Source organism: Temnothorax curvispinosus, unplaced genomic scaffold (genome assembly GCF_003070985.1).
Source record: "Temnothorax curvispinosus isolate PA1 unplaced genomic scaffold, ASM307098v1 QBEX01011242.1, whole genome shotgun sequence".
NCBI classification, from domain to species: domain Eukaryota; kingdom Metazoa; phylum Arthropoda; class Insecta; order Hymenoptera; family Formicidae; genus Temnothorax; species Temnothorax curvispinosus.
This window is the reverse complement of record NW_020221022.1, coordinates 32,069-53,441: the sequence shown is the minus strand read 5'-3', so window position 1 is coordinate 53,441 and position 21,373 is coordinate 32,069. Positions and strand designations below refer to the sequence as shown.

The window sequence follows — 21,373 nt, the reverse complement described above, 5'->3', positions numbered from 1 at the left end:
TTATGTGAATTTTTATTTGAACCGCTATATACGCAGTCGATGGCATTGTATACTCGATTATACAATAAATATGTGCAAATTATAAGTATTGGAAATATCCAGCCTTTGACAATATATGTATACTATTCGTTATACGGATACTGTGTTATTGTTAAAGAAGATCACACCATAATACATGGTATTTTGCATAATAAGGATGGAGAATAATGGATGCTCGGAACACATATACTTGAACATAAATCCTTTATTTAGGTTTTCCATGAGCTCACTTTTTCGTATAGTTACGTAATTATTTTTAATATAACGCAGTATTATAAATTATTATAATATTAGAAAGTGAAACATATCTCTACTGATGTAATCATCGACGTAATATCCATATTCCCATAGAATATTCTTTTATGGGCGACAACGCTCCAAGAAACGCGGATACAAGCACACCTCGCGTATGTGATATCTGTTCAACAGCCAGCACAAAATTCGTTCTAAGCCCAATCCGTAACCGCCATGAGGACAAGATCCATATTTCCGCTGTAAAGTAACGTAAGTAATTATTCGATCTATAATATTATTCCAATTAAAATTTAGAATTTATCTTCTTCGTATTTACCTGGTCTGTGTACCAGTAGTACGGGGCCGGATCAATGTTTTCACGGCTGTAACCCTCCATCATCTCCTCATAATCCCAGATACGCATCGAACCGCCGACGATTTCACCCACATTCGGTAAAAGTACATCAACAGACTCCGTTAAGCGTCTATCCTCTGTGCAACGTTGCATGTAAAATGACTTAATTTCAGCGGGGAAACGACAAAGCATTATCGGCTCGTTGATAGCATCGGTCATTTTTCTTTCTGGCATTTCTGGAATGTCCTATAAAAGTTGATAATAATTATATGTTTTGTCTGAATTTAGATGATAAGAGAGATACATAAACTTATTCATACTTCTCCAAACTCATAAAAACTGCCATCTTCTTTTGTGATATTGTTTTCTCTTAGATATTCAATCGCATCGCTGTAGTTCATTCGCTTGAAAGGCTTCTTGGGCACTTGAAAGTTAGGATTCAATTCTTTGACAAGATGACCATACGGCGATTGTAGAACTCGTTCGACTACGTCGCAAATTAAATCTTCTAGTCGATCAAGTAGATCATCAAATGTGATAAATGCACATTCTGCCTCAATATGCGTGTATCTAAAAATTAATTCAATATTTAAAAGTTAATTCCAAAAAGAATAAATATATACCAACTTCTTTATAATATAAAATAATATATTTATTTATATACGAACTCAGCAAGGTGGCGACGTGTTCTCGATTGCTCTGCCCGATATGATTGGGCAATGCAATATACATCTCCCATGGCTGGAAGGCACGTTTCAAGATATAATTGAGAACTCTGAGTAAGAAAAGCGGTTTCTCTGAAAACAATGCTCAATTAGTTGACTCATAATTGTGTGGTTAATAACTCGGTCTATTTATTTACGCATACCCAAAATAATCTAATTTGAAGAGAGTCGAACCACCCTCTACTTGAGTTTGCACTAAAGTTGGTGGAGTCATTTCATAATAACCACGCTCTTTATAATGGTCTCTGAATGCTTGCATTATTACAGATCTCATAATCAAGATTTTTGATGTCTGAAATTAATAATCAATAACAATGATATAACGAATTTATCTATAAATCCAACAGAAATTATATTAAAAACTCTCTATAAGAGCATTAAAACTTTTTTTATCGTACATTTTCACCTCGAATCATTATATGCCTGTTGTCCAATTGTACATCAGGAAGAGCTTCTTCATTCAATATTGAATCGGCGCCACCAGGAGGCGATGGTCCAACAAGTTTCCAATAATCAACGCACAATTCGTGTCCATCCGGTGCCTGAAATTAAATAATAACATATAAACATACCTTATCCAAATGTGTAGCACATCAATGATTTAATATACGATATAAAATGTCAAATGTACATTTTTCCCTTCAGGAACAGCTTTCAAGACCCCAAACAGTTGAACAGCAGCTTCTGTGGCAAGAGTCAAAGCATTATATGTTTGACACAGCTTATCAGTTAGTACACACTGCAAAAAGCCTGTTCCATCCCGCAATGTGATGAACATAAGGGCTTTGCCTATAATAGAAATTGTTCATGAGTTTTGGAATTCAATAAATTATCATATTACAAGTATTAGAGAGAAACTTAATTATATCGCACCTTGTCGTCTTAGTCTATGCACCCATCCGTATATTTTGACTCTTTGATCCCTGTGACTAAGAGCTTCTTTTATCTTGATTTGTTTTGCTTCCGGCAGAGTCTTATCCTCTTCTATAACAATCGCTTTAGCCTCTTCAAGATTTTTCAATCTCTTCTCTTCATCCTCCAGCAACTTCTTCTCCTTCCCTTCACCCTTATACTGTTCTCTAACCCAAATCTTTTGTATCTTTTTTAACTGCGTCTTTGATGCTGGTTCATATTTCTTGCCACTTTCACGCGAGTCCTGGTAGATAATCGGAAAGGGTTCCTTATTGGCATGACGCATTGCTCTTAGAATAGTTTTAAACGGGTTGACCTCTGAACCATCTCCCGTCTCGTCGTTACCATTCTTGTCTGATGTATAGATACCTTGTAAAATATTTATTGCATTATTACATACATTTTCCTATTGCTTATTTACTTATTGTTAATATTGACACATACCATTAAGTAATGTATAACTTCATACTGTCATTTATATTACTATTCTTGGGTGCGTTTTGTAATGCATCTCTTATCCTTGTTTAACATTCAATGAACAACAAGAATAAGTGATGCATTATACGCATCATACGTGAAATAGAACGCGCCCCTTGTTATCATTCTTTACTGTAGCAGTTATCACTATCATTACATCAGTCTGATGCAACTTACCTGATGATATTACTTCCTTGGACATAGTGGCTGATAAATTTATTTGATAGAAGTATCACTGAATAATATATCCTATAAAAAATATCTTCGTTACTAAATTATAATCTTATTTTACGCTACACCGGTAACCACATGTTAGTGTAAATTTTTAATCACTACAAATATTGCAACAATATTATACACAACATAGTACATTAAATGCTGCACTAAAGCTTTAAATTATAATTTACATATTATTTTGAATTTATTATACAGTATATTTTATAAAGTAAATAAATATTCCAACTTACTCTCTTACTCGGTAAGTACTTTATCCAATAAAAAATGAACAAAATGCAACGTGTCGAACAGCTCAAGTGACGTTTAACAAATCACTGGCGGAGCCGCTAGCGAAACGGCAAAGAAATACTCTCAATTCTCAAATCGCACGTTCTGCAACAGTGCAGTGCAACGTGCAACGTTCTGACGCACCGGACGCACGTAAAATCAAGCCCTCTGTCGGAATAAGTGTGAACTATGGATTTTTTCGATGAGTTTTGGAACGCAGTTATAACAAAATATGGCAGCATCTTTTCTAATTTGCGTTCCAAAACTCATCAAAAAAGTCTATAGTTTACAATTATTCCGGCAGAGAGCTCCTTCTGGTTCAATTTTTATTACATCAGCGCGTAACTCTTTAAAAAAAGGTCTCAATCCTTCCACGAATTGTTTACAAATTCATCGAAGTTTAATAAATGAAAATAATATAAAAGTTATTAAATTTTAATCATTTTTAAATTGAACTAAATAAACTTTAAATATATTTAAATTATATAATATACGAATTGTATTATTTCATTTACTGAAAGTACATGTACAAGCCAACAATGCAATGTTATTAAACAATGTTATTAACAAAACTGATATTACATACGTATTGAATCATATAAAATATAATATATATTAATGTTTGCTAATTATAGATATTCATATATTTTATTATAAAGAAATTATAAATCTAAATGTTCTCAGATACATTTCATTTTTGTAGAAACTATGTCTTTCTGCGAGTCCTGCTCTTGACGCTCTGTTCTGGCGCGTAAAATGTAATACACTAAAATATAAATTCCATATTATTTATGACACATGGTCATATCATAAGTTAAAGAAAAAAAAAGGAAACGCACCTGTTGATCTAGAAAGCTCATGAGATTAGAGAGCTTGCATTTAAACCCACGTGTTTGCAACATAGAACGCAACTGTTCAATATTTACAGGTTCATACTGCAATATTTTGTTATATAAATCTGTATCAATATTGATTAATTTCATAAAGGCTTCCGAGATGTCCGATGAATTCTCCAATGTCGATAATGACGCGGTTTCGTAAAACAGCATTTCTTTGTTGATTGTTCCTTTTGCGGAACTTACACTATCATTGCTGCAACAAACATAATGTTATTTTGTTGTATCTAAAAGTAAAATTTCATATTGTTAAAAAGAGAGAGATCTAATATTTACATTAAATTTACCTATCACGAGAACAAGGGAATTCATCACCACTGTCTTCTGCATTACTCGACTTTTCCAAACTGTTATCATCTACGTTTCGTTTTTTCGATGGAGGACCATCGTCTTCATCGCTCGAAATTTCAGTAATTTGCTGTCCTATTATTTTTTCAGGCACTAAAGGATGAAGTTCGTTATAAATATGCGTTAACAATTTTACAGCTCTGCTACGTTTTTGTACCTTTAATCCATATTTCTTCATTTCTCTCTAAAAATTAACAATTCCCTTGTGAAAAAAGAAAGTACCTTTAATTATGAAAATTTATCATTGTCAATGAACTTACGTGTAATTCAGGAGTGCTCATGTCGTTGTACTCAGGCGGAGGTGTAACTTCTTTATCAGTTATTTTAGGCGTTTTTGCGTTTCCAATGTTTTGAATGTAATTACACTGGAATTGCATGGCTACACGTGTAGATGTAGCCCCTTGATTACATAATCTATTTGTATCAATCTGTCCCTCGGATAAAGATTTTCTTTTGAATTTCCTAATGCTTGTAAAATTTTGAGTCAAAGACGTAGCATTACTATCTAAGTTTCCATCTGCTGCTATATCTTTACATTTGATATTTTCATGATTATTTTTATTATTGCGTTTGCGTGTAGTAACATTTTTTAATTCTGACATACTTAATACATTAAACGATTGACTCTTCTCCAGAATATGTGATTTCTCATATTTATCAATATCAACGTTTGCAAGATATACGTCGTCTTCAAAATTAAGAGAAAAGTTGATTGACTTTAATTTACAAGCACTTGTTTCTGAGACATTTTTGGTACAGTGTTCATCTTCAAGCAAATTTTCCATATTTAAAATCGGACTGCAGCTTTCATTATTTGAAAAATCTGGGCTGGAGGATAGCATAATCGGGCTTGAAACGGATTTCTTTTCCTGATCATCATTTAATCCAGATTTTTGTGTCATAGACGTTATCTCTGTAATATTTAAATTATCTAGATTTGATTTAGTTGCGCTTTGATTAACATCCTTTCCTTCTTCCGTGTTCATCGCTTTTGAAAATTTCTCAACTTCGAGCAATTGATTGCTGTTTCTATTTTCTGTATCCTGTTTGTTGTTATCTTCTGTTTCTTTTTTAGACTGTTGCAGAGCTTGAGATATATTTTCATGGTTGAAGTCATCGTTTTCTGAGACAACACTGAAAGATATGCTTTCAACATCTGTGTCTGATGAAACAATTATATCCGCATCTTTTTGTGTCAAAACACATCGAGTCAAAATTTCATCTTTCTCAGCCTCGCTGATGTTATCTACATTGATCGAATCAGATGACGTACTTTTATCAGACAGATTACTATCCGACTTATTTCTACTGATTGCTGTGCGATACTTTGCTATGCTATTGTCCTTGTGATCTCTCATGTATTTAGAATACATAGAAATGTCTTCCTCTTTCGTTTCTAAATCAAGGAAGGTTTCGCTAAGCGATTGATTCATTGTTTCAGAACGTTGCGAACATACACCTGACACAGTTGTGACTTGATGCGAAATGTTCACGTGTTTCTCACTTGGTGAAGTAAAGTTTTGTGTACAATTCAATATATTATTATGGGAAGATTCCATTATCTTCTCAGGAGATAGAGAATCTATATACGAACTATTAGTCTGTTTAACATCTTCCACATGTTCATTAGAAAGACGAGGATAAAATTCTGGATTTTTGACAGCGTATGATTGCATATGTTGCTCTGTCATAGTTAATCTACCGGGTCTTTCCTTTGTATCAATCGACTGTTCATTGTTGTCGTACGATTGAAGATCAGAGTTATCATGTTTGTCTATATAAAATGGATTCTTCTGCCTTATAGGAGATACTTGTACAATTGAGATATCTGTAAGATTGTCCATGTTCGAATCTGATGCCTTATCTAATTTCGCGTTTTCGTTCTGAATTTTTTCGATAAATAATGTGAGATTACTTTTCTGTTTAATTATTTCTGAAAGACCATCTTGGATATATTTCGATTTACTGCTTTGAGGAGTACCAATTAAAGAATCTTTATGTATGTCGTCTATAAAAACTTTCAAAGAATTTGATTCGGGATCTGGATCAATTTCCATTAGACTTTCTTCCACATTTTTCGAACAGGTAGGTATGTCTTTGTCTAATTCTGAATATTCTGCGTTCTGGGTCTTTAATGATTTCTGACTACAGATATCAATATCCGCATCTTGTTTAATCAAACTCAGTAATATGTGAATATTAGAATCTTCAAGGTTTTTAGGATGTATTGTGGATTTATCGTTATGTTTCATTACAGGCGTGTCATCGAACAAGTCAGGAGATCCACTAGTTTCCCATTTTACAGGTGTATTGCTTCTGGAGTTTATTTCCTTTTTCATTAAAGCAGAATTTTCGTCTTTCAACACGCACAAGTTCTTTGGAGATATGTAATCGTTTTCAAGAGAATGTAAATCATCATTAACATCCCCCTGCAAAAGCATGTTATTAGGGCACTGAATGCCTTCCACAACATCTTGCGTACGATTCGGTGATGCGTTGAAAGATTTGCCTAACTTTGAAATATTTAAAGCCGTTTCCACATTTGGATGTACATTTTCTGTATCTTTTTCATAAGTATTATAATCATATTTAACTTCTACGCTAGATTTAAATCCCTTTTGACGCAAATAAGCAAATAAATCATGTATTTTGTACTTCCTTCCTAAAGCTCGAACACCAGATAAAGATGTCTCAGAATCAAGTATTTTTGAATATCTATCGATTATCCCACAATAGACAAATTCCAGAAAGGCCAAGGCAACATCATAATCTGTATCAAGCCAACAAATCTTTTCTTTTGCAGTAGGGAACTCTGTATCATTAGAAATTACATCAAGTAAAATATTTGTGCAACGTGTGTAGAAAACTAATTTATGCGTCCATATGTATCTGCCATTTTTCACAAACAAAATAATGTCACTTGCAGAACTGTCATTAAGCATATTTCTCCAACTTGTTGCTAGATCGTCAAGGAATTTCTTTTCTTCACAACATATATTGACTGTATTTGAAGAGATCGTTAATGCTTCATCCTTATCCGTTGTTTTTACAGTATGTATTTCCTTTATTTCCTGCATTTGTTCATTATCCAAAAATCTTTCGTTCTTTACACTTCTTTCATTTATTTCCATAAGCTTTACAAGATTCTGCTCTTCCTATAAAGCATAATGCCATTATTATGTGTTTTGTGTATAGTATTATAAAATATATAGGTAATTTGTATGCCCCAATACAATAGAGTCAACTTACATTTAATTTCTGCTCTTTCTTTTCTAACGGTATTATTTGAGGCGATAAATGGTCTACATAAAATATATCTTGAATTAGAATTAGTTTTGTCCTATCCCACAATGTATTCTCCTTAAAAATAATAATATACATATTTTAAAATCTGCAAATGTTCGAATTGGAAGATAATTTCTACTACATAAAAAAAAGTATAATTACAATTTTATGTAATTGTTGAAGTAATTGACTCTTTATAACAATTTTCTCTTTAGCGTCGTTAAATTCTTCTGTTTTTTCTGTTTGAGATTTTTGAGTAAAATCCTTATATCCCATAAGTATCTCAGCTATTCTCTCTGTTAAGATACGTTCTCTTTCTACAGCGGTACGTCTTTGCAAAATAGTTGGTTCAATAAGCTTTCCTTTTTAAACAAGAAAAAAAGAAAGAAAAAAAAATCAGAAACTAAAATATAAGTTTCTTATTAGTTGTGAGATTTATCAACTGCATCAGTTAATATATAATTACTTTTCCTAGTAGGTCTTCTACTGGTAGGCCAATTATTTGTTGGTAACGTGTTTCTACTGCTACTAAACCCAAAACTTTGCAATGTCGCTTTCTGAGGACATTCTGCATTATTATCTGGCATCGATGGATTAGAGGATATGGCCACGATCTGAACTTCGTCCCACTCTTCCATTTCCTCTTTTTCACATAGAGATTTGGAAAGTGCTAAAGCAAGCTGCAGATCAGGGTCATCACGCGATGCCTACAAAAACCATCATTTAAAAAAAGCTAGTCTAAAAATATTTATACACATTGTCTTGCTAACAATTTATTCGCTTAGATTCTGAGAGGATTATCTCAATTAGATTTCAATCAAGTTCCAATAATCTGACGATTTAAAAGTCATCATCTTGATATTCAAATTATTAAATACCTACCATTTTACGTGGGGCAGGTTTCTTCTTGTCTTGTAATAGAGGAGCAGAGAGTAGCCCCAACGACTTCCTTTCTGCAGCTTGCCGTTCGTGCAGCTCCACGGCGTCCATTAACTTCTTTGTGGACACATTATTTTTTGTAGCACAACTTTTCATATGTACAGTTTTCGAACTTTCATCTTTAAAATTTTTTAAGCACAACGGGCATACGTAAGCCGTTTTCGCATTTTCGTCAGTCGAACACTGCGGTGATTCTACTTCTTTCTTTTCAGATTTGAAAAAAGACGATTCGATCAATGGTTGTTGCACATCGCGAAAAATCTTTTTATTCTGTAATGACTTTTTGCTCCTGGATTTCTTTTCATTGTTAATATTTTTAGATTTAGAGCGGAGTACTTTTTTCTTGGCTTTATCTGAAAGTGTATTCCTAATTTTCGACTGTAAGGAATCCGTTCTTTTTGGCGATTTAAAATCCAATATACTGTCATCATCACATGGAGATTGAGACGTACAAGCGGTATCATCCTTGTTTTCATTATTGGAATTATCAGAAAGTTGAGCCTTATCTATGCTGAATAAAAAAATGTTCTGTTACTTTAGATATTTTGTGCTTTAAATATCTTATTAATACAAAGAATGAACATGTTTGAGAGATAAAAATTTAACAGGAAGAAAGAATATAATAACAAAACCATTGTAGGAAGTTTTTCTTACACTTTAAATGTATTTTTTCTCATTATATGTTTTCAGAAAGGTACATGTTACATTATAAGTCAAACTACAAAAATGATCAATTTAACATTTCACATATATATCATAATACCTTTCTTTATAATTTTTCCTTAATCTCAATCTTCTCTGCGAACTACCAGGCTTACAGAATCCATCCTTTTCAACCTCCATTATTGTTGTATGAACTTTAAATGTTTTGTTGTTTAAACATCAGCTTGCGTATCCTTCGATTCGGCTTCCTCTTTCGCTTTAGCCTGCTGCCTCTCAAACAGCTTTTCAATAGTGCCTCTCAAAAGTGGAACTGCAGAATAATCTTCTAACATAGATCGCTCGTCTGCGGAGAGTTGTAGGGCTTGATACTCCTTTATCACTTCGGGATCAGAACAACTGCAGAATAAAATTTAGCATTAAAATGAAGTAGGAACCTTATATCCACCGAACGAATTAATTAAACGTTAACAGATGTTACACCATTAAATTAATTGGAACTGAATAAATGAATAATGCAAATCGTAAAATTAAACGTCTGCAGAGTTCAAGCCAGTATATATATAAAAAAAATATCCTACTGTCTTCTATAGGAAATGTACATCGCTCCAGCGAAACAAAGGGTTATGAAGAGCGATCCGAGTCGAATATATCTCTGCAGCGGCGTGTTCCTGAGTTGGCGTGGTTTTCTGTACGTCTCGTCCGTGGGATCGTGAAGCATTTCACAGAGATCGTGCGAAAGAAGGAAATTAAAATAATGCCAGCGTGAGATCACAGGCGGCAATAATTCCAGAATAGGACGTGACTGTGGCTGTGGCCGCTGTGGCGGATAACACTAACCTAACCTGACCTGTTTTCACTATTTCCACGTTCCATCGTTCATCCAATCGAGTCAGCATCACGCAATTACAATTATATAATCTATTTATTTATCATTCGATTAAAATATCTGTACTGAACATTAATAATTTTAATCTGTAAATCTGATATTGATCTTCATTAACAATAATATTCGAATCTGTGTTAAAATTATCGAAATCTTTTAAAATTATTGCCTTCAGTCCATGTAATGTGCATTTATTAAAATAATAAGAACATGTATCAAAGGTTACTTCGTACTTTTATTGGCATAAATCAGTTCACATAAATGGTATATGTTCGTATATAACTCATCTGTGCTCGATAAAAAATCTGCCTTTAACCAACGACATTCCTCGTGCAAATTTATAATAGTGGAATTTATAATAGTTGTACGATATAACTTGTATTTTATAATATCGCTTATTTCAAGTTCATTGTATCACATTTCACAATATAGAGCATTATGTCATTTAAATGCATCTCTCGAGTTCACAAGCTTCGATACATTTGATGCATCTTAGTTATACGCAATTCACATGTAACGCACGAAGAATAAGTAAATTACAATATAAGATATCGATATCGTTAAATTGGTAAGACAGCTAATAAACAGACCATATTGCACTTTCGACTCTCCAAGCATTTTTGAGATTGAAAGATAGACATAACACAAGTATGCAAATACAATACTTATATAATACGAAAATAACATATAGGGCAATCATTCGGACGTATTATACATCTCTCAAAAAATGATTGAAAAGAAGATAGCAACGGCATCTTTTAAACGATAACGTAATTCTGTTGGATTTCGAATAGACAAATACTGCTGGCCGCTGTTTTCCAAAGGTTATAAACTTATAGGAATCCAGTTAAAATACATGATCATATATCAATTTCGTATGAAATGTTGTCAAGTTAAGTAGTATAATGGGCTAAATTTACAGCTATGTGCATCAATAATGTGGAATTAAACTAAATTCATCTAAACAATCTAAATATGCTTTGGTAGAAGCATGATTAATAATGATTGTAGTTAAAATTAAAGAAAATGTAAAGCTTCACATGGAAGTCGGGGACCAAAAATTCATCTCTCTTAATTCCGACGGTTTAGCTTCGAGTACATTAACATAAACGGACGACTTATCCGCCGATTTTTCTTCCTTTCCGATATACGTAAGATTTTGCGAAGATATCGACTTCTTTCGATTAAGTGGCTTGCGGGGTTCCATGTCTGGAAAGAGCTCGTCTTCCTCGTCTATCTTTGTAATGGCTTCTCTGGATTGACCTAATATGCTCGACAAAATCCAATTACCCTGATATTTTTCTTTATCCGGTATGAACGCACCCGTGAAGTATCGATTAGCGTGAATCTTCCTGCGTGATTTTGGTGAACTATCAGGAGTTCCCGTCGGCGATGCTAACGGTGACGCTGGTAACGACTTGCTGACGCTTTTCACCGAATTCTCCGACTGCTGGGAACGCGAATCCGATGTGAATACCTTGGTGAATTTACCAGACATCATTTGACTAGCTACATGAACGATCGATTTGCCGCAAAGAGCCGGTTCACCATGAAAACCGTCATCTGTCCCTTGTGACTTGGGCTTTACAATTCCGCTCGTTGAAGCTTTGTGCGTTCTGATATCACCAGCTAAAACGATATCGAAAACGACAAGTATTAGTCAGTGTGATATTGCAGAAGAATTGTATAAGACCTTTGACAAATATACCTTTATTTTCAACTGGTATAAACGGTTGACATGGCAAAGGGTGTTTGCTAAAATCAATCTGCTTGACCTCTTTCAAATCGGAAATGGATTTTTCATTCGCTATCTGGTTCGTGGAGCTCGCAATATTTTCATTCAAAACCTCATTTACGATGTGTTTCAATCCGTGTTCTGGTTGAGTATTTTGCGATCTTGGATATCTTGCATAAAAGAAACTGTCGTCGTAAGATGGAGGACTGAATGCGGCTTCGTCAAAGTCAAATCTGAAAAAATATATAAAATTACATTAACACAGACTGTAATAATAAACGACTGTTGTCATTAACATAAATGACACATAGATTGCAACGCTACTTAGATCCCTTGATTAATTTGACAGTTTCTTTGTATTATTAAAAATTTCAAAACTAAATTTAGTCAAAAATTAAAAAAGTACATTTTTCATTAAGACAACAAATATCATTAAAGGAAATAAAGCAGATTCACAAGAACAATGGAATAAAATATAGGTAAACGTTTAACTATAAATAACACATCAGCTAATTTGGCAGAGTCCCAAATACGTGCAAATAACGCAATAACAATTTTAAACGGACATCTCAATATCACAGCTAGCTAATTATATTAATCGTTCGAATATACCGTCAGCGTCGTAACAATATCTCCATAAAAATGTGTTCAATGATAAAATTTATGAAAGATAAAACCTACCTATTGTCCAGTCTCCCTTTCATCCATTGTGGCAATGAAATTCCACTACCGAGAGATCTGTCTTGCTGTCCCGAAGTACCCATCCTCGTGCAAATTGTTTTAAACCCAAAAACAAGCCTGAATTCTTTACGTTAATTAACAATATACGAATACACAAAATGACATGCCAAAGGATGATGCTTTGTTATCCATATTACTCTCGAACAGCGAACAGTTGGTATACGTGTTATTGTTTGTACAGTTGTATAACAAAAAATTAGTAGCAGCACTCCAGCTTTTTTTTTTAGAGTTTCCAAGTTACTGTTCGACTGATCTGCAATTTGTCAAACGCGAAAGGATACAGAAAGATCTATTATTAATATACGATGAGCACAGACGTGCGAGATGAGTCAACACTTACTTTCCTGTTAGTGTTTACGGATGAAATTTTAATAATCTTCATAATTACAACCTGCTGCCACTGTCGACGGAAATAGCAATAAACCAGCGCAATATTGATAATAAGATTACGCCATGTTGATAATCATAATGGCTGACACAGGCACAAATGGCTGCTGACGGCGCACGCGCACGATGCGCCACTGTGCAGCATCCCAGCGTTCCAAAACCCTATTTTGACAACTCATGGAATGCTCACACACCATGATACTTGCGTAAACGATGTTTACTACGCTCACATGCTTGTCACGTGAAATGATTAAGCTCGAAAGTCCGATTATAAAAGGAAGAAGATATTAAGGAGGAAGGAAAAATTAAAAATCTCTTTTTAAGTAAATGAGAAATACTTTATGGCATTTAAATGCAGCATGGCAGAGGTGGCAGTGAATTTAAAATCCGTTTGCGACAAGATATCGTATGCTGCCGCGAAGAGAGCACCGGTATTCTTTTCCGTATTTACTATATAGCACTTACTCTATTACAATTAAATATACAAATTTATCTTTTTTTTTTTAATATATTGGATAGTTGTACAGAGAACGTCGCATTTCGAAGCTCAACGCGAAAAGGTTAGATCTTCAACAAATTTGTCTTGTTCTTGCAGGAGTATCAATATTATGAGCCGCGACTGGTAGCTGTTAGCAAATTGCAATCCACGGGATCGATAGTATCTGCATACGAGGCCGGTCAGAGACATTTTGGTGAAAATTATGTGAACGAATTGGTGGAGAAGGCCTGCAGCCCCTTGATCGTTGAAAAATGCAGAGAAATTCAATGGCATTTTATAGGGACTTTACAAAGGAATAAGGTCAACAAGGTGTTAAGTATACCAAATTTATACGTTATAGAAAGTGTCAATAGCGACAAACTTGCAAACACGCTCAATAATTCATGGCCAAGATTTCGAAAGAGCGATGACAGCAAGTTAAATGTCATGGTACAAGTTAATACAAGTCAAGAAGAAGGTAATGATATTTGTTATCTTTTATGTTTCATGTAAGAAACTTATGAGACAAAGTCATTGTTAGCTTAACAAATTTTCGATTATCCTGTATAAAAATAATTGTAATTACAGAAAAAAATGGTTGCGATATTGCACAAGTATCAACCCTTGTAAAGTATGTCATAGAGAACTGTCCCAATTTGAAATTTATGGGATTGATGACGATAGGAATGTATGGGTATGATGTTGCGAATGGGCCAAATCCTGATTTTATTTGTTTAAAGAAATGCAGGGAAAAGGTGCGCGACGAATTGGGAATCGATATAAAAGATATTGAATTATCAATGGGAATGTCCAGTGATTATGAACATGCTGTAAGGTTTTAGGACAATCAATTTGCAAATAGATTGTATTGCTAGTTGATTTTATGTCTTTATATAAAATACATTATTTTCTATTACAGATTGAATTAGGCAGTACAAATGTGAGAGTAGGAACTTCCATTTTTGGAAGTAGACCACAAAAGAGTAATTGAAAAGATGCAATATAAATAATGTATTAAATCAATAATTTTACCTCGAGGAAAAAGGATATATAAAAGAACAGGGATGTAATTATCTCAGAGATATGTATGTACAATGAATGTTCCTTCTGCAGCAAATACAGTTAATTTTTTTCTATTCTAAGATTATGATAATCGAATATTTCCTCTATTTTAAGATCTTTCCTCAATTTTCGATCTCATTATGATATACAAAATAAACATATTATATGTTCTGTCCCTTCGCTCATTTTATTCTAATCTGATTAACAAATGTAAGTGCTAAAGGAACCTCACAAAAGAACAATTCTGATTTAAAGAAAAATAGCTGACTTAAAATATAGGAAAATAGAATAGAGAGAAAATTGTAAAAGATAAATACATATATGTATACATAATAGATATATACATATGTATTATAAATAAATGTACAAGATGTTGTGTAAAGTGTTAATTAAGATCATTAAGATGTATCAGAATTAAATTTATTACTGTTATATATTATAGTAATAACTAATTATCTTATTTTTAATTACGTACGATATAAATCTTGTTAATAAATATATGTTAAATAATTAAGTTTTAATTTTTAATTTTATAAATTAAGCATATATTGCAATGAAATCAGTGGTAGCCTAAAATTTTATCAATTATTTATAATTTAATAGAATTTAAAAACTATTGACTTTTAGAAATTTGTACAAGGATATTTATAATATTACTATACTCTTTTTGATCTTTCTTATCTTAATCCTATATAGGTCTGCAAGGAATTCTCTCCTTGCCTTATTCCTTTTTTGCATATTTCTAATATAATTAATAAATTATAACATAAACTTGGTATAGAAACTTTAAATGAGTAAAATCCATAAATTAATAGAAGATAAAACAAAAAAAGACTGTTTTTTAATACAATTTTGATATCTTTGTAGTGGGAAATTATGTACATTTTGAAATGAAGACTTGTCTTTTTATCTCTTTATCTTTATTAAAATTTATTCGTAGATTTATGTTAACTATATATCTTAGCTTTTGTTTTTGAGAATACTATATAAATTCTTCCACACTTCTTTCTTAATCCTTTCTACATAAAATTCTATAATTTTAATTTATATAAATATAAAAATTGATAAAAATAAATAAATCTTGTAGAACTTATTAATTTATTATGCGTATAAAATTGATAAAAGGGTGTGGTCCAGTTCCAATCTTCAGCCTCATTATGTCTTGCGAACACATATGTAGGTCACCTTCACCGTTTTTTTTTTACAGGAGCATGATTCAAATGTATCTTGTGCAAGGTCACGAATTACGCAAGTTAAACGCTCTTAAAAGTTATGGAAGTCAGTCAGTCAGTCACTTTCTTCGCAAAATCACAGGCCGTACGCAACATTGTTCGCCCGATCGATCAAAATTGAAGCTATGTTTTACAGAGATGCGAAGAATAAAAAAAAAAGCTTACGTGACGAAAGTTACTAAATATTTTGGGACAAATTTTCTGCTGCAATTTCTGTTCCATGAAATTATGGCGGAAATCAGTAGCTATTTAATTTTGGAAGATATAGCTTAGTCTTTTAAAATGTGTTTAGAACGATATTACGTATTCTTCGATGTTAAACACATATAATTAGGTGCAATTTTATTTGCAACCGGCGTTTCCAAAAAATCTAAAAAACTTTGTAAGAGATAATATTTTCTGGATTCTAGAAAAATGTCACAATTATTTCTAAAAGTAACGTGAAATTTAAAAGATATTTCTCGTGAGTACACTTTTCTTAAGTGCCCCTCCGCACATGTTGCAAACAACAACTACGTAAGAAAAAAATAAGTTGCCCCTATAAATGTTAATAAAGAGACGGATCCGGTGCAACTTGACGTAAGCTTGCATCAGACAATCGTAAATGAGGAGATTGGTGCATACTATGTAGTCTCTGTCGTAATATTCATAATGCGAAGCACGAGACATGCATCGACATACATTGCAGTTTAACATAAATTTAAAAGTGACATGGGCAATCAAGTTATATGTATCATACATACTTCGATATGCGTGTGTATGTAAGCAACTTTGCAGTCGATATTGTTATCTTTCTCATGATTTAACGAAATAGAATTCAAATTTATTGATATACAGATGCATTTTTTTTTTGCTTCTTACATTTTTTTACGTTTTAAAATAAATAATAAAATTATACAATGTTATCGTATTAATTGTGTTCTCATGGTTCATAAGAAAAGATAGCAACTATATGTGTGCAAACTTGTTTGATACACTATCGAAAAAATTTTTAAGTGACGGTACGTAAAAAGTATAAGCGGTAGAACTTGAATGAATCGATTATAATCGAGTATTCTCGAGAATTTAAATTTAATTTTTAAAAATATATGTAATCATATATCATCAATACGTACTTGTGATTCTCTTATAATTTAAGTTTTGCGTTTTTAAATCTTTTATCAATCTGTACTACAAATGCAATGTGAATGTTAGTATATGAGAAAAGTTTTGACGTATATTGCAGAAAGAAAAATTCACCTACGATTTCTCGCTTCTGATGTCATAGTGGAACACGGTTGCACCGAGAAAACAGAAGCCGATTAATACCGATCATCGAAGGCGGAAAATGTATTCATGGCTTAAGATATAAAACTTTACTACTATGTGATGCAATAACGCCTTACTGTGAACATAGAATGCATACTCGTACAAAGAAGTTTTTGGGAAAAAATGCACCACGCACACTAGACAGGTTTTCTGTAGCATGGGTATAAATAGGCTTAGATTTAGACAGAGCATTCAATCCATTCTTCGTGTTTCAACGGGAAATAGGAAAGCATCATGTTCAAAGTAAGTTTCTTCAAAGCAAAAACACTTCGAGATTACTATTTGTGTAATTCATATTCGTCATTTGTAGAAAACTGATAAAAGTAATGAGGCTTCAAAAGCTAAGATTACAGATTATTATATTTCTGGAATTATTATAATATTTATATTAAATGTAAAAAAAGTATGTATGTGTAACTTATACACCGCATGATTACTAACTTTTTAATTTCAAGACAGAACGCACGATTATCAACATATAAAACTAATATTTCTTATTTTAAAAGAGACTGGATATATAATCTGAAACAAGACGAATTTAAATAACATTAATATTCCAGATATATAAATAAGACATCTCGAAATTTATAAAGTTCATGAAAGTAAATAAACGTTTTTAAATCTTGCAGCTCCTGGTGATCTTCGGCCTTTTGGCCATCACAAATGTCTACGCCGGCTTGCTCGCTGCACCGGCTATTGCTGTGAAACCAGCTGCCGTCGCCATCGCTCCTACTGCCGCGTGGGGTGCTCCTGCCGCCGCGTGGGGTGCTCCTGCTGCCGCGTGGGGTGCTCCGGCCGCCGCGTGGGGTGCTGCTCCTGCCGCCGCGTGGGGTGCTCCTGCTGCCGCGTGGGGAGGTGCTGGTCTTGGACTTAAGCTAGGCTAGATTTTTTTTTACGTTCAATGAGATATAAGAAACCCGCCGCCAATCCACCAGCAACTACACATCGCAGAATTTACCTTGCCCTTAATATTGGATATACAATTCGCTGATGCATCTCTCACTTCTCCCTAAAGTCAATCTTCACAAAATTGTTTTCTTTTTCTATTAGGACGTTTCTTCCCCCATTCCTTGAAATTTGTTGACAAATTATTGATAAACGCGAAAAAATATGAAATAATACAATTTTACATATAAAAAAACTTGGGTGTTATTCAATCTCGCAGAAACCATTTTACCCCCGGCGCAGCGGCGCCTCTATTACAAATTAAACTCTATCGTAACGACATGTTGCGATAGCTTCTGCCGTATATCATCCCCTTATGATAATTAAGAAACGAATAGACTTATGGATCTAAGGACTATGGGGGTTGAAAAATCAAGCTTTGATTAAGAGTGAAGTACAATTTTATTGCGTAACCACCTACATTGTAGTGTCATTAATTTGCCACGTACAGAAGTGGTTACAGATGTCGAGGATGTTTGAATAAATATATATATATGTATCATGTAAAGTCGCGTTTGATATGGATCGATTTAGTAGGCATAGGCGATTCCGATCGGGCTGCTGTAGCTCATGTGAGACACTTCAACGGCCGGCGAGTAAGCGACTCCGAGAGCAGCTGGGCGTACTGCCGCCGGTAACGCGGGTATAGCGGCCGCGGCATATGGCGCATATGCCAATGGGGCTGGATGAGCAAGATGAGCGTAGGTAGTGACAGCCGGATTAGTCACGCGGATGTCGGACTTGCTCGAGCTAGAGAAAGGCGTGTCGATGGTCTTCGTTTGCGTGGCCACCTGCGCCAGATTACCGTGGCTTCGTAGAATATTGTCGGATGTCGACGTGATAGCTTGGGGTTGAATGTGCGCTATCGGGGCGAACGGCGAGATCTGGTACGACTGGTACTGCAGGGCGGAGGGCACACCGATTAAACCGGCGTTGGCCGCGGCCAAAACACAGGCGATTACGAACAGCTGAAATAGAACTCTCGGTTACAATTTGAAACCTTAAGAGCGCAAATTTATTTCTAAAAACATTATGTATTTCCTATACTTGACAAAATCTAATTTGTGATCGTACGTACCTTGGCTGCCATTGTACTATGCGTGGAAGATGCTGCGATGACTTTAATCGCGTCTGAGTCGAAATACGAATGCTACAGTCCGTGACAATCGGTACTTTTATACTTGGCGGACAAACGACGAGCCACACGAAATCTTTCGGTACTCACAGTTCGCCATGGTGGGATATAGTGTCAAGGATATACTTAATATTGCGCCATTGCCAAACGCCTTTACTCCCCGTTGAATCGTATGCCCTTCCGATGATTTATAAGTTCCTAAAATGTTTTTTCTCGTATATAACGTTTTGCGAGATAATATTAAAAAATTATCAGCTATTTATCTCTATATATTTCTCACAATATTTAAATTTTATAAATTTCAAAACTCATTACTTAATGCATCGCTCTTGTGAGAGAATGCATTGAATTTCTAAAGATATTACGGTTTAAAGTAAAATTTTGAATTTGTCTAATTTTTTTTCATACGACTTAAAGCAAATTTTATTTATTAATCTTTTATATTATCGCAAATGAGATATAAGCAAAAGAAACGAAGGAAAGCAATATGGAGAACTTACTTCGTATTCTCTCTTTCAATGTAACGTTTCTAAATCTAAGATTTCAATTTTTATTTATATTGTTGTACTAAAACATTACATGTGTGAGTTTTATAAATCGATTGGTGCCACACCTTCGTCTTCAAAACTGGAACATCCGGCTCGGCCACGCCTCTCCGAGCGGAAAGTAGTCTAGCCTTGTGTTCCTTCTCAAACTTTTTCTTTTGGGGCGTAACTCGTTACAATTACATTTCATTCGGTATTCAGGAAACTGGTATCACCAACATTACTGGCATCTTAATTTTACGTAAATGAAGATAAATCTGCTTCTTTTTCCAATCCTGTATGAATTCCTGATACGAATTCGAGATGCGCTACGGACGCTGAAATTTTATTTGCGAGCGAATAATACGGGAAGATTATGTGTATCATATATAATATGAAAGATAAAGATATAAAATTTATCCAAATATTAAATGTATAATGTAGATTTATTTCAATTAAAATAAGCAAATAAAGATTACACATTCCTTTTTATTAGCTATACATCATCAATTCTATTTCAGCTTAATTGCACTGAGCACGTGCCATCATAGAAATTTTTTGCGCCTTCTGCACTATGTCAGGGCAACGTCGTCGCCTTACTAATCTGCAATCTTGAAAGAAACCTTCATTTCTCGGAAATCCATGCGATCCATCAGCATAGGTCACCAAACCTATAGTTATCGAATAAAAAGCATATATAACTCACATTCGAATTACAATTGAAAAACAATGTGTAGTCCAAAAACTGTAGTATTTTATTTATAAAATTGATAATAAATTATCGTAACTTGATTATATACCTAAGCCCCAAACACGACCTCCACGAAATTCCCCTTCAAATTTCATTCCGTCGGCTCGCCAGAACACACCGTGGCCGTGAAACCATCCTTGCATAAATTCTCCCTCGTACCTAAAAGAAAAAGAGAATGGAAGTGATATCGTAGAAATATATATACATATGCGCGACGGTATTTTTTAATAAAACGCGCAATCTCGAGATAAACTTGCAACGTAACTTACTTTGCTCCGTCGGGAAATACAATAACTCCCAAGCCGGAGCATAATCCATTTTGAAATGCCCCATCGTACCGCGTTCCATTCGGAAGGACTAATAGACCAGCGCCGTGTTTCAATCCCTTGCGATTCCAATCACCGATATATTTCGTACCATCGTCATACTTGTACGCACCACTCTTTGCCACACCTGCAGACACGCGTATTTGATATAGAAGATATATTCAATAAGAAAATCAAATATTCTATTTAATAAAAAAAATGCCTATATTTTTTCAATGTTTTGTACATAATACTTCAATTAAACAAATAAAGTAAATGTTACAATCGCATATTCTTACCGTCGCCCATGCCTGCGCTGCACTGAACGCATCTGAGCTAGCTGGAGGTCTTAATCCACTTATAAAAATCAATTCTTTATTCAATTAAGAAAGATATCTGGGATAGACAGGCGTAGGGAGATGCTCAGGAAAATATATTGTGGATTAGATATGTAAATAAAGACAATCGCATACAATTTTATAGGTATAACATGTTAATATTCAGTAGTGA

At 34.0% G+C, this 21,373-nt stretch overlaps 5 protein-coding genes across 9 annotated transcripts; 1 reads left to right on the top strand and 4 right to left on the bottom strand.

The window, feature by feature from the left end:
* Positions 1–226: 226 nt before the first annotated feature.
* LOC112461279 (asparagine--tRNA ligase, cytoplasmic) lies at positions 227–3,378 on the bottom strand. Its single transcript, XM_025026470.1, has 10 exons — positions 3,210–3,378; positions 2,920–2,991; positions 2,227–2,634; positions 1,985–2,142; positions 1,752–1,895; positions 1,497–1,645; positions 1,297–1,425; positions 949–1,198; positions 611–874; positions 227–531 (listed from the first exon to the last, which is right to left on the bottom strand). The coding sequence occupies exons 2-10, from the start codon at positions 2,942–2,944 to the stop codon at positions 400–402; spliced, it is 1,659 nt and encodes a 552-aa protein (XP_024882238.1). The 5' UTR covers positions 2,945–2,991; positions 3,210–3,378; the 3' UTR covers positions 227–399.
* Positions 3,379–3,802: 424 nt separating this feature from the next.
* Positions 3,803–10,249, bottom strand: LOC112461277 (uncharacterized protein PF11_0213-like). 3 transcript variants are annotated; one of them, XM_025026466.1, is made up of 10 exons: positions 9,956–10,249; positions 9,478–9,773; positions 8,658–9,225; positions 8,242–8,482; positions 7,938–8,137; positions 7,740–7,850; positions 4,751–7,645; positions 4,430–4,674; positions 4,086–4,338; positions 3,803–4,012 (listed from the first exon to the last, which is right to left on the bottom strand). In XM_025026466.1, exons 2-10 carry the CDS (start codon positions 9,555–9,557, stop codon positions 3,953–3,955), a joined length of 4,653 nt encoding a protein of 1,550 aa, XP_024882234.1. In that variant the 5' UTR covers positions 9,558–9,773; positions 9,956–10,249; the 3' UTR covers positions 3,803–3,952. The 3 variants fall into 3 exon arrangements, with proteins under 3 accessions (XP_024882234.1, XP_024882235.1, XP_024882236.1); XM_025026467.1 differs by lacking the exon at positions 3,803–4,012 and having other exon boundaries at positions 4,246–4,338; positions 4,419–4,674; XM_025026468.1 differs by lacking the exons at positions 3,803–4,012; positions 4,086–4,338 and having other exon boundaries at positions 4,466–4,583; positions 4,648–4,674.
* A 226-nt stretch (positions 10,250–10,475) lies between these two features.
* LOC112461281 lies at positions 10,476–13,210 on the bottom strand. The gene is made up of 4 exons (XM_025026472.1): positions 13,077–13,210; positions 12,677–12,989; positions 11,969–12,228; positions 10,476–11,889 (listed from the first exon to the last, which is right to left on the bottom strand). The coding sequence occupies exons 2-4, from the start codon at positions 12,757–12,759 to the stop codon at positions 11,297–11,299; spliced, it is 936 nt and encodes a 311-aa protein (XP_024882240.1). The 5' UTR covers positions 12,760–12,989; positions 13,077–13,210; the 3' UTR covers positions 10,476–11,296.
* A 117-nt stretch (positions 13,211–13,327) lies between these two features.
* On the top strand, positions 13,328–18,656 carry LOC112461282 (pyridoxal phosphate homeostasis protein). 3 transcript variants are annotated; one of them, XR_003041532.1, is made up of 6 exons: positions 13,328–13,554; positions 13,719–14,079; positions 14,190–14,431; positions 14,521–14,686; positions 17,121–17,446; positions 17,833–18,656. XR_003041532.1 is itself a non-coding variant. In XM_025026473.1 (4 exons), exons 1-4 carry the CDS (start codon positions 13,465–13,467, stop codon positions 14,590–14,592), a joined length of 765 nt encoding a protein of 254 aa, XP_024882241.1. In that variant the 5' UTR covers positions 13,328–13,464; the 3' UTR covers positions 14,593–14,737. The 3 variants fall into 3 exon arrangements, 1 of the variants encoding a protein (XP_024882241.1); XR_003041531.1 differs by having other exon boundaries at positions 15,871–17,446; XM_025026473.1 differs by lacking the exons at positions 17,121–17,446; positions 17,833–18,656 and having other exon boundaries at positions 14,521–14,737.
* LOC112461284 (pupal cuticle protein C1B) lies at positions 18,532–21,252 on the bottom strand. Its single transcript, XM_025026475.1, has 5 exons — positions 21,163–21,252; positions 20,828–21,011; positions 20,608–20,717; positions 20,408–20,478; positions 18,532–19,116 (listed from the first exon to the last, which is right to left on the bottom strand). The coding sequence occupies exons 1-5, from the start codon at positions 21,170–21,172 to the stop codon at positions 18,679–18,681; spliced, it is 813 nt and encodes a 270-aa protein (XP_024882243.1). The 5' UTR covers positions 21,173–21,252; the 3' UTR covers positions 18,532–18,678.
* Between the last annotated feature and the right edge of the window lie 121 nt (positions 21,253–21,373).

What these genes read in the sequence shown, in the direction of transcription:
- LOC112461282 (XM_025026473.1), top strand. Translation starts at nt 13,465, where the DNA reads ATGGCATTTAAATGCAGCATGGCAGAGGTGGCAGTGAATTTAAAATCC. An exon ending in CTGCCGCGAAGAGAGCACCG is followed by an intron (nt 13,555 to 13,718) that starts GTATTCTTTTCC and finishes TTGTTCTTGCAG; the next exon opens with GAGTATCAATATTATGAGCC. An exon ending in TAATACAAGTCAAGAAGAAG is followed by an intron (nt 14,080 to 14,189) that starts GTAATGATATTT and finishes TTGTAATTACAG; the next exon opens with AAAAAAATGGTTGCGATATT.
- LOC112461284 (XM_025026475.1), bottom strand. An exon ending in GTATTTCCCGACGGAGCAAA is followed by an intron (nt 20,718 to 20,827) that starts GTAAGTTACGTT and finishes TTTTTCTTTTAG; the next exon opens with GTACGAGGGAGAATTTATGC. An exon ending in AGGTCGTGTTTGGGGCTTAG is followed by an intron (nt 20,479 to 20,607) that starts GTATATAATCAA and finishes CGATAACTATAG; the next exon opens with GTTTGGTGACCTATGCTGAT.
- LOC112461279 (XM_025026470.1), bottom strand. Translation starts at nt 2,944, where the DNA reads ATGTCCAAGGAAGTAATATCATCAG. An exon ending in CAAGGAAGTAATATCATCAG is followed by an intron (nt 2,635 to 2,919) that starts GTAAGTTGCATC and finishes ATATTTTACAAG; the next exon opens with GTATCTATACATCAGACAAG. An exon ending in GCATAGACTAAGACGACAAG is followed by an intron (nt 2,143 to 2,226) that starts GTGCGATATAAT and finishes TTTCTATTATAG; the next exon opens with GCAAAGCCCTTATGTTCATC.
- LOC112461281 (XM_025026472.1), bottom strand. Translation starts at nt 12,759, where the DNA reads ATGGGTACTTCGGGACAGCAAGACAGATCTCTCGGTAGTGGAATTTCA. An exon ending in AAAGGGAGACTGGACAATAG is followed by an intron (nt 12,229 to 12,676) that starts GTAGGTTTTATC and finishes ATATTTTTTCAG; the next exon opens with ATTTGACTTTGACGAAGCCG. An exon ending in TATACCAGTTGAAAATAAAG is followed by an intron (nt 11,890 to 11,968) that starts GTATATTTGTCA and finishes ATATCGTTTTAG; the next exon opens with CTGGTGATATCAGAACGCAC.
- LOC112461277 (XM_025026466.1), bottom strand. Translation starts at nt 9,557, where the DNA reads ATGGAGGTTGAAAAGGATGGATTCTGTAAGCCTGGTAGTTCGCAGAGA. An exon ending in AGGAAAAATTATAAAGAAAG is followed by an intron (nt 9,226 to 9,477) that starts GTATTATGATAT and finishes TTTTTTATTCAG; the next exon opens with CATAGATAAGGCTCAACTTT. An exon ending in TTCAACAATTACATAAAATT is followed by an intron (nt 7,851 to 7,937) that starts GTAATTATACTT and finishes ATTATTTTTAAG; the next exon opens with GAGAATACATTGTGGGATAG.